We start from the raw sequence: 15,580 nt of genomic DNA, 5'->3' as shown, positions 1-15,580 counted from the left end.
GTGAATCTGACTGCCACAAGTGACAAGCTATTTAGGTCCTCTGCTCCTGGGTTTATTCAGCTGCAAGATGGGGCCCTTGATAGTGAGGCTTAGATGAAGAGAGTGGCACTCAGCCACAGCCACACTCTAGACTATGACCTAGGGCGGAGATGCCTGCCTGCCTCTGTTTCCCTGCAGTGCCACCCTTGGGCAGCTTTACCCAACATGGGGCACCAGAATTCCACAGAGAAGTCATGGTGCCACACCCACACTCCCAGGCTAACTGCTAGGAAAGGATACCCCATCCTGCCTTTTGCCATGGTGATGCAAACACAAAACCTCAGTGTTGGCAGGTTCCTATTTCCCAAAGATGCTAAAGCTCCAGAGAGGTAAATATTTACATGTGAGTTTTGGCGTTCATTACTCAGAGGGGAGATGCTCGCCCTGCTGCCCACGGGCTGCTAGTGGGTGCCCGTGTTTGTTCCTGGGGTCTTGTAAGCCCTACGGCAGCAGCAAGGGCTTCCTAATTTTGGATGGGGACTTGGGAGCTACTCATTCCCAGTCAGCAGGGGTCCAAGTTGGGTGGCAGTAGATGGTGATGTGCTCCTCTCCTGGCTGGAGCTGGGAGCTTAGTCCACACAGCAACACACACAGGGGCAGCCCTGGGCATGGCTGCAGTGGATGGTGCTGAGGGTGGACGGGGATGGAGGGCAGGGCTGGGTACCTGACGGAAGACACAGACAAGCAGTGCTGGCACTGTCACTGGGGTAGACCGAGGTTCAGAGTGTGAGTGTCTAGCATCAGGGTCAGGTTGAGTGGTTAACAAGGGCAAGCCTTACCAGGGAAAGGCCCACTCCTTGTGGAGGGGGAGGAGGGTCCTAGAACTTCAGAACAGTGGGTTCCAGGCTCTGCGTTTAGCTGCAAGAAGCTTTCTTCTAACTCCATCTCAGAAATCCCAATATAGGGGGCCAATGGCAGCAGGCCCTGCTGACTTTTCTGGTCTTCCTGGACTCAGCCTGTACAGGTACTGCTCTGGGTACTGCTGAGCACCTCCAGGGGAAGGCCTTGGAGGTATCCGCACTGCAGTGAGTACAGCAGTCAGTTGGCCATCTGTCCACCCACTCAGCCTTGAAGCCTCTGGCCAGCAAGGTCCTAGAGGGGTTCAGAGGTCATTAGGCACAACCCTCCCCACATGTACACATGATGCTGACAAAGGACAGGGTGTGCCTGGTCCAGCCTGGCCTCTAACTGGTGCAGGCACCAAAAATCACAGGTCCATAGGCACATGCAGAATGAATGGACATGTGGGAAGAGACACCTGCTGCGCTTATCACCCACAGAATCTGACACCAAGATACACAGAGAACACAGTCACAGACCGACAGGGAAAGCAAAAACAACTCTAGGGAAAACCCAGGCCAAAGACACAGACAGACAACGGACAGAGAGCAAACACCTCAGTGGCCAAAAAACACACCATAAGATTTCACCAGTCATTGCGCAAATGTGCACTGAGACCACAGTGGTCTCTGTTTACAGCTACTGGATTGCAAAAATGCTCATTTCTGTCGGGTCAAATGATGGGGAACCTGACACGGCACAGGTAGTGGGTGGAGGAACCACTCTGGGCAGGGGGCAGAGTACCCTCTGACCTATGCTAGGGATGCACAAGAAACACGCATAGGCACAATCACTGTCACTTGGACTGTGACAGTCAAAGCCAAACACGCTCCCAGCACTTCTCAGAACAAAGCAGAGGGAAAAGGAGTTTTGTCAGACAACAATGATAATAAATTCGGCAGTGGATGGATTAAATATGCATGTCATGGACCAAAATGGATACATCTCAGAAACAGGCTAAGTGAAGACAGTAGGTTGCAGAAGGTTAAGTACAGTTTGATGTGGGGTTCTAGAAAGTTTGCAACATCAAAACAGTACTATGCGTGGTTTAAGGGAGACACAGCTCTGTGGCCAGTATGCACAAGGAAGTATAAAAGGTGCCCCAAACAGAAGATGCTGGATAGTGGCAATAGGGTGGGATGCATGGAGACTTCCCCTTCACCTGAAGGACAGAGGCATATGCAAACCACAGCCTGAGGTCCCAGTTACACCCCACAGACATCCTGTGGAAGTATCCAAGCCTGGGCTCAGCTCACAGACCGAGGACACCAGGGAGGGAAAGAACTGCTACTTCCTGAGGATCAAGATCCTCTCACATGGTGTTTCCACTCCTTTATCCTTTAGACCTTTAATTCCTCCAGGATTGAAATGCAGTCTCCACATCTGGCTACTTGTCAGAGAGGACAGGGGCTCTCTGGAGATCTAGGGAGCAAACCCTGCAAAGACAGCTCTTTTGCTAAGTGGGCATTGACAAAAGGCCTGGGTGGTCCCCAATGCCATAGCCCAGGGTGAGGTGGCAACCCCATAGTTAAAGCAGGGCATATCCCATGTTGTCACCTTGAAGACCAGTGTTGACCCATGAAGGATGTCCCAGATAAAGGGAACCTAGTTGCACAGATTTTAGTTGCTTTAAGGGAAGCTCTGTGCCAGCCCTCAAGCACACCAATTCACGGGGTTAGAACAGAAGCTGACCTCCTGGCTCTGGCTTGGAAGCCCCTTTCCCATTCCCCCAAGGAGAGAAGACTCATCGTAGCTCCACAGTGGGACCGCATGCACAAATCCAAGCATCTACTCCCATGGTAGGGACTATCAGTATGCCCATCTTATAGATGGGAAAACCATGGCATAGAAGTTGCAGAGCTAGAGAGGCACCAAGTCTGGGTCCCCTCTTGCTTTGCTGCTGCCCCAATATGGTCCTGGTGGTCCCCGGCTCCAGGTTGCCCATCTCCCTAGCTGGCTTCCCTGCTGCCAGGCACCCATGGCACCTTCTGTCCTTATTGCTTGTGGAGAATGGAGCAGAGCTTAAGGAGCTGACTCCTTGCTGGCCTCTGCCACCACCAGTTCACAAGGCAGAAAAAGTAAACATGGTTCAGAGAGTTCCAGGTGGGGAATGGGGCCCAAGCTAGAAGCAGATGTTCCAAGATGCACCTCACACAAGGTGACAAACACAGCTTCTACAGAATGGCCTGAGCTGACAGGAGGAGAGCCCCACCCAGCGACCAGCCTGGACCCTGGAAGGACAGGGCCTGGGCCTGTCTCCCTGACCAAGAGGCCCTGCCACTGGGAGATAACAAGGGGCCAGCTCTTGCCCATTTCAGAGGGGGGTGGGTGACCCTGGCCACTGACCTCTGTGGGCTCCACAGTTCTGTAAACAATTAACTCCTCCTGTGTTTTAATCTCTCTAGTCACTATCTTGCCAGACAATTACTGATTTGTTCTGATGTCCCCCGGTGGGCCTTTTAGTGCTCCCTGTGTAAACAAACAGAGGCAGCTGCAGCCCTCAAAGGCCAGATGCGGGGAGCAGCCTCTCACTAAAGCCCTGCCCCATGCAGTGCACCAGCCCCAAGCCTTGCTACCTCACCACGGCACTGTGGGCAGCTGCTGACAGCCTGCTCTTTAGAGGAGGAACTAGGCCTCCAACTGCACCAGGAAATTCTAAGAGGTTATGTGTGGTAAAGGCTCCCAAAAGACATGGACACAATTTGGGAACTGAAGATACCACAGTGTTGTAGGAAATCATGGGTAAGTGGTCACTGGTGTCTCTATAGAACCAAAGGGTGGACAGACATCTCCATTTTAGAGATGGGGAATCAGAGGTCCAACAATTTTACTTGTGCCATGAGCCACCCTGATTGCAGCCACAAGGAGGAGAGGATGGCTCAGGGGGCCTCCTCTCTTCTCCCTGGATGGGCTTTCCAGAAGGACCCTATCCCAATATGTGACCCATGGGCCTGAGCAGGCAGGCAAGTCTCTGCGTTTCCTCCCCTGCAGCCTCAGAGTCCTGTCTACACAGCCTCCTGTGGTAGCCTGCTGGAACTTGGGATACGTCACTGTAGCAGGCAGCCTGCCCAGGCCAGGGTACAGGGCTGAATGAATGAATGAATGAATGATCTGACAGCTGGGCCTCCCCAAATGGTCCAGCTGCCCTGGAGAGAGCCTCAAGCAGAGGTATGAGCAGGTCACGATGCAGGAAAAGGCCACCCACATCCCCGTGGGCTGTGCATCCTCAGCAAAGCTCCCAGCACCCGCATAGCTGGCTGGGAGCCTGGTCTGGGAAGAGTCCACTCAGGCACAGCCAGTGGCAGTGGGGAAGAGAGCTGCTCAGGCTGGGTTCTTCCAGGTCCCAGCCTCACATCAGCACTGGGGTAGGATGTGTGTCGTCTCTAGTGGCTGGACAGTCTCTTTCCTCTGCCTTCCGCGGATGTCCTCTAACAGTGTCCACCACGGAGTCTCTCTTGGATACATGTGCATGCCATATTTTCCCAAAATGAGAGCCCCTGTATGCTGGGGACTTGGGACAAAAACCACACCAGGAAGGGGGCATTTTATCCAGGGATGAACAGGGCCACAAGTCTCATAGCCAGGAAGTAACAGTCCTGCATTCAAGGGTACATGGGACACTAATACCTGGGCCTCTGCCTTACCCCTCTACTCATGTTGTCCTGTCCCAGGGCTCTCTCTTGCTCCCATTCATCCCCACCACCAGCTGTGGATCTCAGATGACATAGCTGAACCCTAGCTGGTGCCAAAGTACTGCTTCCTGTCTACACTTTCATTTGTCCTGCAAAACCCCAGGTGAGAGGCTTTTTCATACCCCTCAGATGCCACAGACCACGCCCCCTGTTGCCACCACACAAGGCAGGCCTGTCCTTGTGGCTAGGGTAGCATCTCAACTCCAGGGCACAGGACTTCTGTCAGTGAAACACATTCTTTCCAAAACAAAAACACACACAATAAAATCTTACTAGGAAGGGAAAGAGCTAACCAAGTTCCTGAAAAGGCAAGAACAAGAATCTTTAGAGATGAAAAGACAAATTTAAAAAAACAAAAAACATTTTGCAAACACATGTCACCTCCAAGTGGGTCAGAGGTACTGGTTTCAATGCCATTTCTGTTTCTGATTGGCTGGGGAGTTGGCCTGGCCTATAGTAACTGCTCCCAAAAGTGTGCCTTCTTGTAGTTTTCTTTTTCAAAACCCCCCAAACCCAAGGCACACACAAGGTGAAGGGTGATCCCAGCTCCAGACCCCGCCTCCATGCCCTTGTGCCGTGAGACATCTGACCTGGAGACACCCCTGCAGCCCTTCACATGGGGATTCAGCCCCACAAGTACCAAGAGAAAGGGTGAGGACACCCAGAGGGAGGAGTCCTACTGTCCATCACCCAGCAGGGCAGAGCACAGATACAGAAAGCCATGTGGAGGCCAGGTGGGCTCAGCCCCAGCTTTGTCACAGAGTGCGAGCAATGCCTCCCACACTGCCCCCCACACTGCCCATCCTTCCAGGTCAGGTAGTGGTCCTCAGTTCTTGTCCCAAGGACCACCAGTGAACAACCTGATCGTGCAGGGGAGGTGTGGCAGATGCTGGCCAGGCTGTGCTGGAAGTTGTTGAGTGCCCCATGGATGGGCGCAAACCTCACCAGTGCTCCCTTTCCAGAGCCAGGGGAACGTGGCCCAGTTCTCAACCTGCAGCTACTTGAAGGCTGCCCTTGTTCTCCAGAAAACCTGACGACGCAGGTCCGCATGTGAAATATGCGTGTCTGTTCAGGTCTCAGAAGGCAGGCCACACATTCTGAATCCTGTGGCTGCCGTGCTCTTCCGGGGAATGATGAGAAGACTGGGTCAGGCTTATAGGCTTCAGGACAGATAGATGTCTAAATGCTGATTGCTGGTCCTCCAGGCTTAGGTACTCTGACAAGTTCTCAAACTTCTTTGGGTCTTGACTTCCTTCACACACCTACTTTGCAGGAAGGGGGATGCTGAGGGCTGCCTTGGTCTGTTTTCCACTGCTATAAAGAAACACCTGAGGCTGAGTACTGAGTAAGAAAAGAGATTTATTTAGCTCACAGTCCTAGGAGGTTTGAGGGCATGGCACCAGCACCATGTCAGATTTGGTTAAAGCCTCATGATGCCCAGTGTCAGGGTGCAGATATGAGAGAGATCATGTGATGAGACAGGAAGCTAGAGAGGAACCAGGGAAGGGCCAGTTGACTCTTATACACAACTCTCTCCTGATAACTAACCAGGGTCCCATGAGAACTACATCAATGCTTTCCGAGGGCGGTGACCCACTTCTTACAGGTCCCACCACTTCAGCACCATCACACTGGGGACTAAGATCCTAACATACTTCAGCATCCTATAATTCTGTGGCATCTTAACCCTTTTTTAGTCTTTCTGTGATATATATATATATATATATATTAGTGTATGAAGTATAATGTGTGACTTGAGTGTTATAGGTATTAGAAATTAAGATTGGAATAAAAGAACTTGTATTTGCCTGTCTTATGACTGTCAGGTGACCCATGAGTATTTGGTGAAATACCACAAATGAAATTGGTGTAGCCTGTGAATTTATTGTTCTCTAATAACAATAAATAAATAACATTATGGAAAAACAAACAAAACAAAACAAAACAAAACAAAAAAAGATCCTAACATACTAACCTTTTGGGGATATACTGGAGCCACATCCCAACTATATCAAAGGCCAAATGAGATAACCCATTTTAAGTAGTGCTGAGAGCTCAGGGGATAAGACCAGCTCACCAGCCTCCTTATTAGACCCCATAACTTCCTGCCCACCTCCTTCAGATTACGGGCACCTGGGAGAGGCACCCCTCTCTAAGCAGGAGTGAGATATAAACATCTGAGAGCAGGTGGAAAAGAAGCTGAAGTGTCTGAAGCACAGCTGCCCCCAGTTCCCTAAAGTGCTGGGCCACCCCAGTGGTACATGGGTGGGGCAGGGTTTTGCAATAAAAATCACAAGACAGGCACTTTTTGCTGACTTAAGAAAGCAAACGTTCTAAAAACCCACCATAATAATACCAACAAGGGTGCTTGCTGAGATGGGTACTCCAACAGCTGGACAAGAACTGATAACGTGTGAGCTTTCTGAAAAGTAGGTTAACACTCACATTCAGAGCATTAAAACATTCAGACTCTTCAACGCAGAAATCCTGCTCCTAGGAATTTTCAAAGGAAATCAGAGCTATGTAAAATATTTGCACACAAGGATGTCCATGGCAGCGTTCCTTACAGGAGCAAAAAACTAGAAATCTGCACGTTCAACCTCTGAGAGCCAACTGCAGGGCACAGAGAGTGGGGATCATCTGCAGTCACTAAAAGTAAGTTTTGAAGCACACAGGGTAACACTCAGGGTGTAATTTACACTACAGTTTCAATTAGAGAGGAAAAAGTGTGCATGAGGAATAGCATGGGTTCTCTTTTCTTTCTTGTACTTTGTTTCCACTCGACTACCACAAAGAAGGGGGGGCATATGAAAGACGGAGACTCAAGTACTTACTGGTAATAATGCCAGGCCCTTCCTCCTCCCTCCCTAGCCTGGAGGGCTCCAGACCCAATGTGGTCTGGACCACCACTGCCAGTCACTCCCCCAGAATGGCAGTCAAACAGCTCAGATCTACCACAGAGAAGACAACCAATTGAGCCCACAATGTCCATACTGCTCCACTGGCTTGAGTCCAGGGTGGGCACTGTGTCCACCAGCAAAGGACTCTGTGACTCAGGAGGGAGACATGTCCACACCCAGAGCTGACCCAGGCTGAACACTGGAAGTACCTGGAAGCCCTGGCTGAGCTCATCCTCTTGGACATAAAGACAAGAGAAGTGATTGTGCAGATGGCCACCGAGCCCAAGAACCAGTTAAGATAATTGATGGTACAGCATATGTAGGTTTGCCTTCTCATGCATGTGTCTGCCTAAGAAGAAGGGAGTTTTTGCTGTTTTTAGTGAAAATCTAATTTGGAATATCTTGTCCTCAGATTCCCTTCTTTTCTCAGTCAAAGACCTCTTGAGGCCATGTGGGTTAAGTCACAGGCTCTGGGTAATACCTGCCCCCATTGTAGAGGATGCCAGTTTTCTCCCTTGATCTCAAAGAAAGTAACTGCGAAGGCACTTTAGAAATTGTTGAGTGCTGTAGAATGCTCTGACCTAAGTCCTCTATCTTTCCTGGCTCATTGAGGTCCCTGGGATCTTAGCACAGTACTGGAGAGACTCACAGGCGAAAGCAGGATGGAACACAGATCCTGGAGAGACTGCAGGATCTGGAGGAAAATGGAAGCACCTGTTCGGCACTGGGGCACAGCCAGTGCTGATGTACCGTGGACGTGCCACAGTGGCAGATGGGAGCGCAGTTGAGGGCACCTAAAACAACAGAGACCTAGAACAGTAAGACAGGGAAGGCTTCCTGGAGGAAGGGGCATCTGAGCAGAGACTGAAACAGGTGGAATAACCTGCAGGGTAATGGGGTAATGGGGGAGGGTGGGTGTAATGAAGCATAGGGGTAGCACAGGCTGGGCACCAGGTAGGTTCTGGAACCTGAGATGACTTCAGGATGATGGAGGTGGAACAGCACACAGTCAAAGTTGAAGCTGTAGGCACTGACAGGACATGTCACGGACAAGGGACCACTGGTTCTACTGCTCCCATGAGGATGAACAGTCCCTGAAGGAGGTATCACAGATACTAGGCACCCACTGCTGGCTCCCAAAGGTGACCTGCTGCAGAGAGGACGTGAACTGAGCCCAGGAGCCCAGCCAAGGTGAGCCAAGAAGCCACACCTGGGCCCCAGATGCACTCTGTGGCTCTTTCCCAAAGAAACCCAGATGATTTCAGGGACATGTCCAGGTCGACCCAGGCAAGATCGTGACTGTATTTTCTCTTGTGTCACCTTCAGGCAAATGGAAAGAGGAAGAAATGATGTTCTGACTACAGAAGCACCATCTGGACCCTCTGAAGTGACACCAGAGTGTGGGGTGCCAACACGCTGACCCAAGGGGCCCTTGGCAATGGTGTTTGTAGGCAGCTACACTTCTCCGAGGTTGGTCCGTGAATTACCCTTGTCCTTCCTGGCTGTTTTCACAAGTGCCCTGGCTGATGGCAGCAAGCGAGAGCCCCCACAGTAAAGGGGACCACAAAGTGACCTTCCAATGCTTTGCTCTCACTCCTGTTCCTCTATCAAGGCAAAGAGCACTAACAGCTGCTGGAAGTTCCAAACCATATTCCAGGAAGGAACTGAAAACCTGTCCACCTCCATTTGTCACCTGAATGTGCCCACCTCAGAGAATCCTGGGTGCACACCATATCATGGGGCTGCTGGGAGCTGAGCAAAGCCCATTTCTCCACAACTCAGCCCACCTCTTCTAAGCCCCCAAATACTATGGATGGTGGCACCACAGGTGGGGAGAAGAAGGGGCTCAGGGCAAAGGCTACCGAAGTGTGCCTTTGTCCAAGCCCTACAATAGCCTTGGGGGGGTGCAGACAGGAGGAAGAGAGGTTCCAGCCCCATGAGGGTCTGTCAGGGCTGAATGGAGCCAGGACCGCACCCTCCTCAGTTCACCAGCTGGGTGGTTACACCCAAGCACACAGGGTCCTGAAAGGGCAGGTAAAGACACAGCAGGATTGCAAGGGTGACATCTGAGTCCTCTGAAAACCTGGTGCCACTCAACACCAGCTATCCTGCCATTGTGGGCACTGCCCCCTACCCTGAGAGTGATCAGTTCCTGGGCAGGCAATGGAAGTGTACCCTGGTCTCCATAGCACTGAGGCCCAGCCCCGGCCCCAGCCTAGGGGTCCTTCAGAAGGTGACCTGGGGTGCAGCTGAAATGTCAATGTACAAAGCCAGACTTCCTGTGCCTCCCCAATTAGCTCATTACAAAAGCAATCTACCTAGCACTGAGAACAAAGATGAAAGGAGGGAAGGGGGAGAACAGTGACATGGAGCCACCAGCACCTGTTTAGTGGCAAGACAGAGGGCCTCCTGAGGGCCCTGGTAGCCCCTCCCCCACTCAGCCTGTGTGCTGCTGAGCTAGCGACTTCCAGGCCCAGGGGTCTGTGGTCTAAGAATCAAGAAGCATCTGTTTGACCATGTACCCACACACACTCCCCAGGCAGTGGGAGCTAGGGCCTCCCTCCTGTAGCACCTGGGGTCCATCTACCTCAGCTGTTCCTCCTATTCCTGGCTGTGACGGCAGCTGGAGCCTCCTCTGGGGCCTCTCGCTCTGGGGAACAAATTCTGGAGAAAGAAGGCCAGAAGCCCTTCACTGTGGGAGCCCACAGGGTTTCAGGAATAGCACCTTGGCTACAATCTAGGTAGCTCACTTCAAAAGCCCCAGCCTCTTGGCAGTCCCAGGAACAGTCTGCACACTCTCCCCTGGAGCTCTTCTACAGACAGGACTCAGCCTCCCGCAGGCAGGGAGGTGCCACCTGGGCTGGTGAGGTACGTCAGTGCTCAGCTCTGGGGGCCTACAGCCCTGGTTGGTGGAAGGGTGGATGGCTGCAGCTGACAGGCCCAGCTCTGTCTACAGCACGGTGTGGCTGGATCATGGGGGTGGGTCCTGCACATCTGTGCAGAGCAGACCCAGGGCTGGGCAGGAAGCAATGTTTCAAGGGCCTGGACATGCAGTTCTGCAATCATTAAATTAAGACCACAGAACACCACTTTTTAGGCTGAGAGCTGCTGAGAGGGGAATGTGGCACAATCGAAGGAAAGTGGGCATATCCCCTCAACCTCAGGACCCTTATTTTCTGACAACCTGAGAAAGTTCACAGAAAAAAATAATAATAAAAAGAACTCAGGGTTGTGTAAGGAAAGCATTGTCATGGACCATCCAAGTCTAGGTTAGCTGAATCCTGTAGGATCTCCCAAACCCACCTGGGATCCCATACCTTCCTGACCCAGGAGTGCCTAAGAATATCCTGTTAGTCACAGATTTACTCAAAGTGCACGCCTCCCTCCCCCAAGTCTGTTTACAAATTCAGTCCTAAGGCAAAATGGAAGAGAAACAGAAACAAAAGGTAGGCAAGAAAACCTCACTTTTGGTCCTTCTCAGCCCTGACATCTGGGGACAAGGCCCCACAGGAGCATTCCTGCAGGGCCAGCGGGCACCAACGCAACAGGAGAAAAACAAACCCAACTTTATGGGCTACAACCCCAGCACTGCCAGGGGATCTGTTATAAAGTGTTTCCCAGGAAAGCCCCAGCACCCTTACCCACACAGGTCAGTCCCTGTCTCCCAATCCATAAGGGGAAGGGGAGCGCTGACAAAAGGTGTCTGCCTGCACAGGTACTACCGGGACAGCTCAGTCATCTGGCTGTGGATTCCCTGGAAAGGAAATCCCCAATTGGCCGCTTTTGTTCCTCTTTCTGGGTTAGGGAGGGCAGGTAGCACTGTCTTCTCCCCGCCCCCAGCCCCGGGTCACTCAGGGCCTTTGTTCTACCTGCACACACCGGCAGGCAGCTCCTCCCCACTCCACCAGAAGGCAGGCAGGCAGGCAGGCAGGCACTGGAGGTTTTGGGGGCACCGCAGGTGCAGGGTGAGGGACCTCACTTCTCACTCCACTTTGGGTGTCAGAGGGACGCGGGGAGATAAACTCTCCAGGTAGGTTGTACACACACCAAGGAACACGCTTCCCCTCCCAAAGACCCACGGGGCTGTGTGGGGAGCCAGCCTGGACCCGTATCCCTGGCTGATCAGTTCTCCTGCCAGCCAGCGGTGCATAGCAGGTGGGGTGGCCAGAGGGCAGCGGGCGGTGACCCAGAAGAAAGTCAGGGCATCAGGCTGCCAGGCCGGTGGTAGGGAAAAGACAGGCACAGAGGTGTTAAGAGGGAAGTCAGAGAGCAGGGGTGGCAGCTGCCAGAGCTGACGAGCTGGGAGCCTTGCGCGCCTGCAGGTTGGAAGGGGCCGAGGCGAGCGGGGCCCCCAACAGGATAGAGCTGGCCCAGCTCTACCTGGCGGATCCACGACACGGGTTCCAGGGCGCCGCGGAGTCCTCGCGGCGGCCCTGGGTCCCGACCGCGCTTCCCGCAGCGGGCGCTCACCTGGGCGTGCGCAGCGCGGCGGGGTCGCGGCGGTCCAGCACGCCGGGCACGCAGTTGGTGAGTTCGGTCCAGTCGGCGTGCAGTCCGCAGCTCCAACCCGTGGAGAAGCGGGAGAAGAGCCAGGTCTCACGGCGGTTGGGTCGGTAGCAGGTGCACTTCTTCTGGCCGGGTCGGCAGTCGCAGGGCACCTCCAGGCGCACATTCTGCACGAGGTGGCGGCCGAAGGTGGTGCCGCCGGTCTTCTGGATGTGCAAGAAGACTATCACGTCGTCGCCCTTCATGTCGAAGCGCAGGGAGCGCTCCAGCTCGCGCACCGGGAAGTAGTACTTCTTCTCGTAGTGCGGGTCGGGTGTGGGGAAGAGGTCCAGGTCGTCGGGCGGCGCGCGGCCGCCGGGCGCGCCCAGGCTCAGCCCCGGGCCCGCGTACTGGTACAGGATGAGCATGAAGCACACCGAGCCCGCCACCACCAGCACGAACTTGCTGGCGCGCTCAACCATGGTCCTGCCGCCGGCGCGCCGCCGCCGCATGTGTCACCATCGCCGGCGGCCCGGGCGCGGGGCGCGGGGCCTGGGAGGGCGGGGGGCGCCGGCGCAGCTGGCTCCGCCGCCGCCACCCGCGCTCCGGCCCGGCCCGGCTACTCGGCGCCCAGGCTGCCCGCAGCGACGCGGGCCCCGGGCCTCCGCGGCGCCATGGCTGCTCCCTGCCCGGCCCCGGCTTCCCGGGCCCGACTCCCGCTGGGTTCCCGTTCGGCCACGACTCGGCCCGCGCCCCGCGCCTCGCGCCCCCCACACCAGCCCGCTCTGCTCCGCGCCGAGAACGCTCTGCGCCGCCCCGCGCGCCGCCGCGTCTCCGCAGTCTGCCGCCGCCCCGCCCCGGCCCGCCCCCGGCCCGCCCCCGCGGCGCCTCTTGTCGTCGCCGCCCGCGCGGATCTTCAGCTCCGCCTATGGAGCACTTGGGGCCTCAGGCCAATGCTGGGCGCCGGGTTTGGTGTCTCGGGCGGCGTAGACGCAGCCTGGAAGCGCGCAGCTGCAGACTGGGAACTGATTCCAGCCCGCAAGAAGCGTCGGGGGGCGACTGGGGAGCTTGGAGCCGAGGCGTGGGCGGTTCTCTGGGGCCCAGAGGACGCAGCGGCAGGCGCCTCTGGGGATTGGGTCCCCAGCTCCTCCCAGGTCTTCACCCCTGTCCCCACCGGAGGAGAGGCCTTGACCTTGCTCGCTGGGCACTCCGAAGTTCTAAATTCGAGAGGGCCGAGCTGCACTTCGAGAGACCAGGGGGTCGGGAGCACCACGTGGGTTGGGGCGACTGGGCGAGGGCCGGGAATTGAAAGGGATGGTAGGGAGCGGACCCAGAGTCTGGTAAGACCCCTTCCTTCCTCCCTCTCCCCGGGTGGTTTTGGGACCATCATTGGGAGCCCTTCTGTGAAGAGAAGCTGAAATGTCTGCAGAGGCCTGCGGGCCAGTTTAATGCAGTCTCTTCTTGTTCGAAAGGAATTTCAACCAACATGCATTTTTCACCTTCATGTTTATACTTAAATAAAAAGTTACAAAAACCGGAGCCAACATTTAAAAATTGTGAGAGTCCAGAGAAAATTCTGACTTCTTGATTTCATGAGTCGGTTGGAGGGTGTGCCAGTGACCTGGGTCCATCCTACCTGCAGTGGTGTCCAGTCTTGGCCTTCCTGTTGGCCCACACCTGCAAGATGTGGTCTCCAGTGGATCCCAGGATCTAAGAATCTGGTGCAGCCTGATGCACATTGCAGTTCTGAAAGTCAGCCACACCCAGTACTCTCTGCTTGTGCCCTGACTCCATGCAGAGGTTGCAGTCACTCAGAGGAACAGGAATTGGGATCGGGTGTGAAATGACCGTCCAGAATCTCACAGTGGCAGGGGAAGTCTGCAAGGGCCTTATTGTTTTAATTCAGGCCAGTGTGACCTCTGGGAGGGAGTTTGACTGCCAGGCCTGGGTTCAGATGTCCTTATCAAACTTTGCCGAGGGTTGCCCCATTTTCCATTCTGTTAGGGACCTGAGTGCATGCCCTGGTAAAGGTGGGGGTCCTGAGTGCTTACAGCATGTCAATTATGTCTCAAAAAAGCTGTTAAGAATATGGAAGATCACACCAAGAAACCCTCTGGGAAGCAAACCCAACCAAGTAAGAGGGATGTTGCAGTTTTCCGAAGGGATTGAAGGGATATCTGGCCCAGTCAGAGGGAGGGGTGCAGGGCCCTGAACACTGTATAGAGTGACCTAGAGCCTGTGTGTGTGTGTGGGTGGGTGTGGGTGTGTCCTTGGTGAGATTCAGGGCCTCAAAGCCCTGCTCATCTTATAAGCTGCTTTAAAACTGTCCTTGACCAGGGAAGCCTGGGGGCAGCTTGATTAGGCTTCTCCAGTGAGAATTTATTCTTACTAGGAGTGTGTGGGGGAGGGGTGGGACAATGGAGCACAGCAGTGTGCCCGAAGCTGCCGGCTTCTGCCTGCGGTCACTGGATCCCATCTGTGACTGAGGCCTGCGGAGCCTTCCTGTATAGGCCTGGAGGAAGCAGCCCAGACCTGAAGGGGAGAGCTGCCCTGTCAACCCAGCAGGTATCCTTACCCAGATGGAGCTCTCTTCCAAACTGTAATGAGGGCTGCCCTGTGTTGAGAGCTGTGTGTGCCAGGCTTTTTCTTATAGATGTGTCTTTTCCAACCTCATGAGCAACCTATGGCATAGTCTATGATATACATTTTACAAAAGAGAAAACTGAGGTTCACAGGTTTAATATTCTGGTTCTGTGGCCAGCCAAGCTCTTACCACACTTGGGAGAGTTACCAGAACTGGATCCTGAACTCTTCCCTTCCCTCCCCCTGTGCTCAGGTCTGAGGTGGGGGGCACTGAGAGGGTCTAGCTGAGACGCTTCTCTACCCTGGTGATGGTCACTGCTGCCAGGTGGGAATATGGTCCCAGCATGGTCGAGAAAAAGCCAGGGGCATTTTTGGAAGGCTAAGAAAATCACCTGTGCTTGATCTGGGCCCCACCCTGTGATGAGCTCCTGGTTACAATGGGGAAACAGACTCCAGAGAGGAAAGAGTGGCCTGGTTGTTGCCTATGTGACAACTTCAAAGGGAGCCAGAACCACCTGACCCATGAAGCAATGGCATCTCCCCAAAAAAAGCTTGATCAAACTTCCCGCTTGCCAGAATAGCTGATTGGACCTGGGTACAGTGGTGCACACCCGCAATCTCAGTGGCTGGGGAGGCTGAGGCAGGAGGATCACAAATTCAAAGCCAGCCTCAGCAACTTAGGGAGGCCCTCAACAACTTAGTGAGACCCTGTCTCAAAATAAAAAATAAGAAGGGCTGGGAATGTGGCTCAGTGGTTAAACACTTCTAGGTCAACCTGGATTGAATCCTGGGTTCAAACCCCTGTACAACAAAGAAACAAAAAATCCAAACGGACGCGGAACTCAATTATTCAGGAAGCCCTTCCTATCTTGAATTCTTTGGGAAGAAAGAAAATCTTCCTTGTTGGCTATGGGATTTTACTCAGTCTTCTACTTTGATTTAAACCTGGCACATACACCATGAAATTTTGGGTGGTGGTGGGTGAATTGCTAGGATCTCGAAGTCAGGTCAGAATGAGTCCCAAGCCTTAAGTCAAGTTGC

At 53.9% G+C, this 15,580-nt stretch overlaps 1 protein-coding gene across 1 annotated transcript in view; it reads right to left on the bottom strand.

Moving 5' to 3' along the window:
* The window catches only part of Hs6st1 (heparan sulfate 6-O-sulfotransferase 1), a 48,867-nt gene extending 36,083 nt beyond the window's left edge, over window positions 1-12,784 (bottom strand). Inside the window, exon 1 of the mRNA XM_047546262.1 lies at window positions 11,942-12,784. Coding sequence (XP_047402218.1) covers window positions 11,942-12,468 — 527 coding nt within the window. The 5' untranslated portion in view covers window positions 12,469-12,784. The remainder of the gene's footprint in view (window positions 1-11,941) is intronic.
* Between the last annotated feature and the right edge of the window lie 2,796 nt (window positions 12,785-15,580).

Source organism: Sciurus carolinensis, chromosome 3, assembly GCF_902686445.1.
Source record: "Sciurus carolinensis chromosome 3, mSciCar1.2, whole genome shotgun sequence".
Lineage (NCBI taxonomy): Eukaryota > Metazoa > Chordata > Mammalia > Rodentia > Sciuridae > Sciurus > Sciurus carolinensis.
This window is presented reverse-complemented; position numbering and strand designations above follow the sequence as displayed.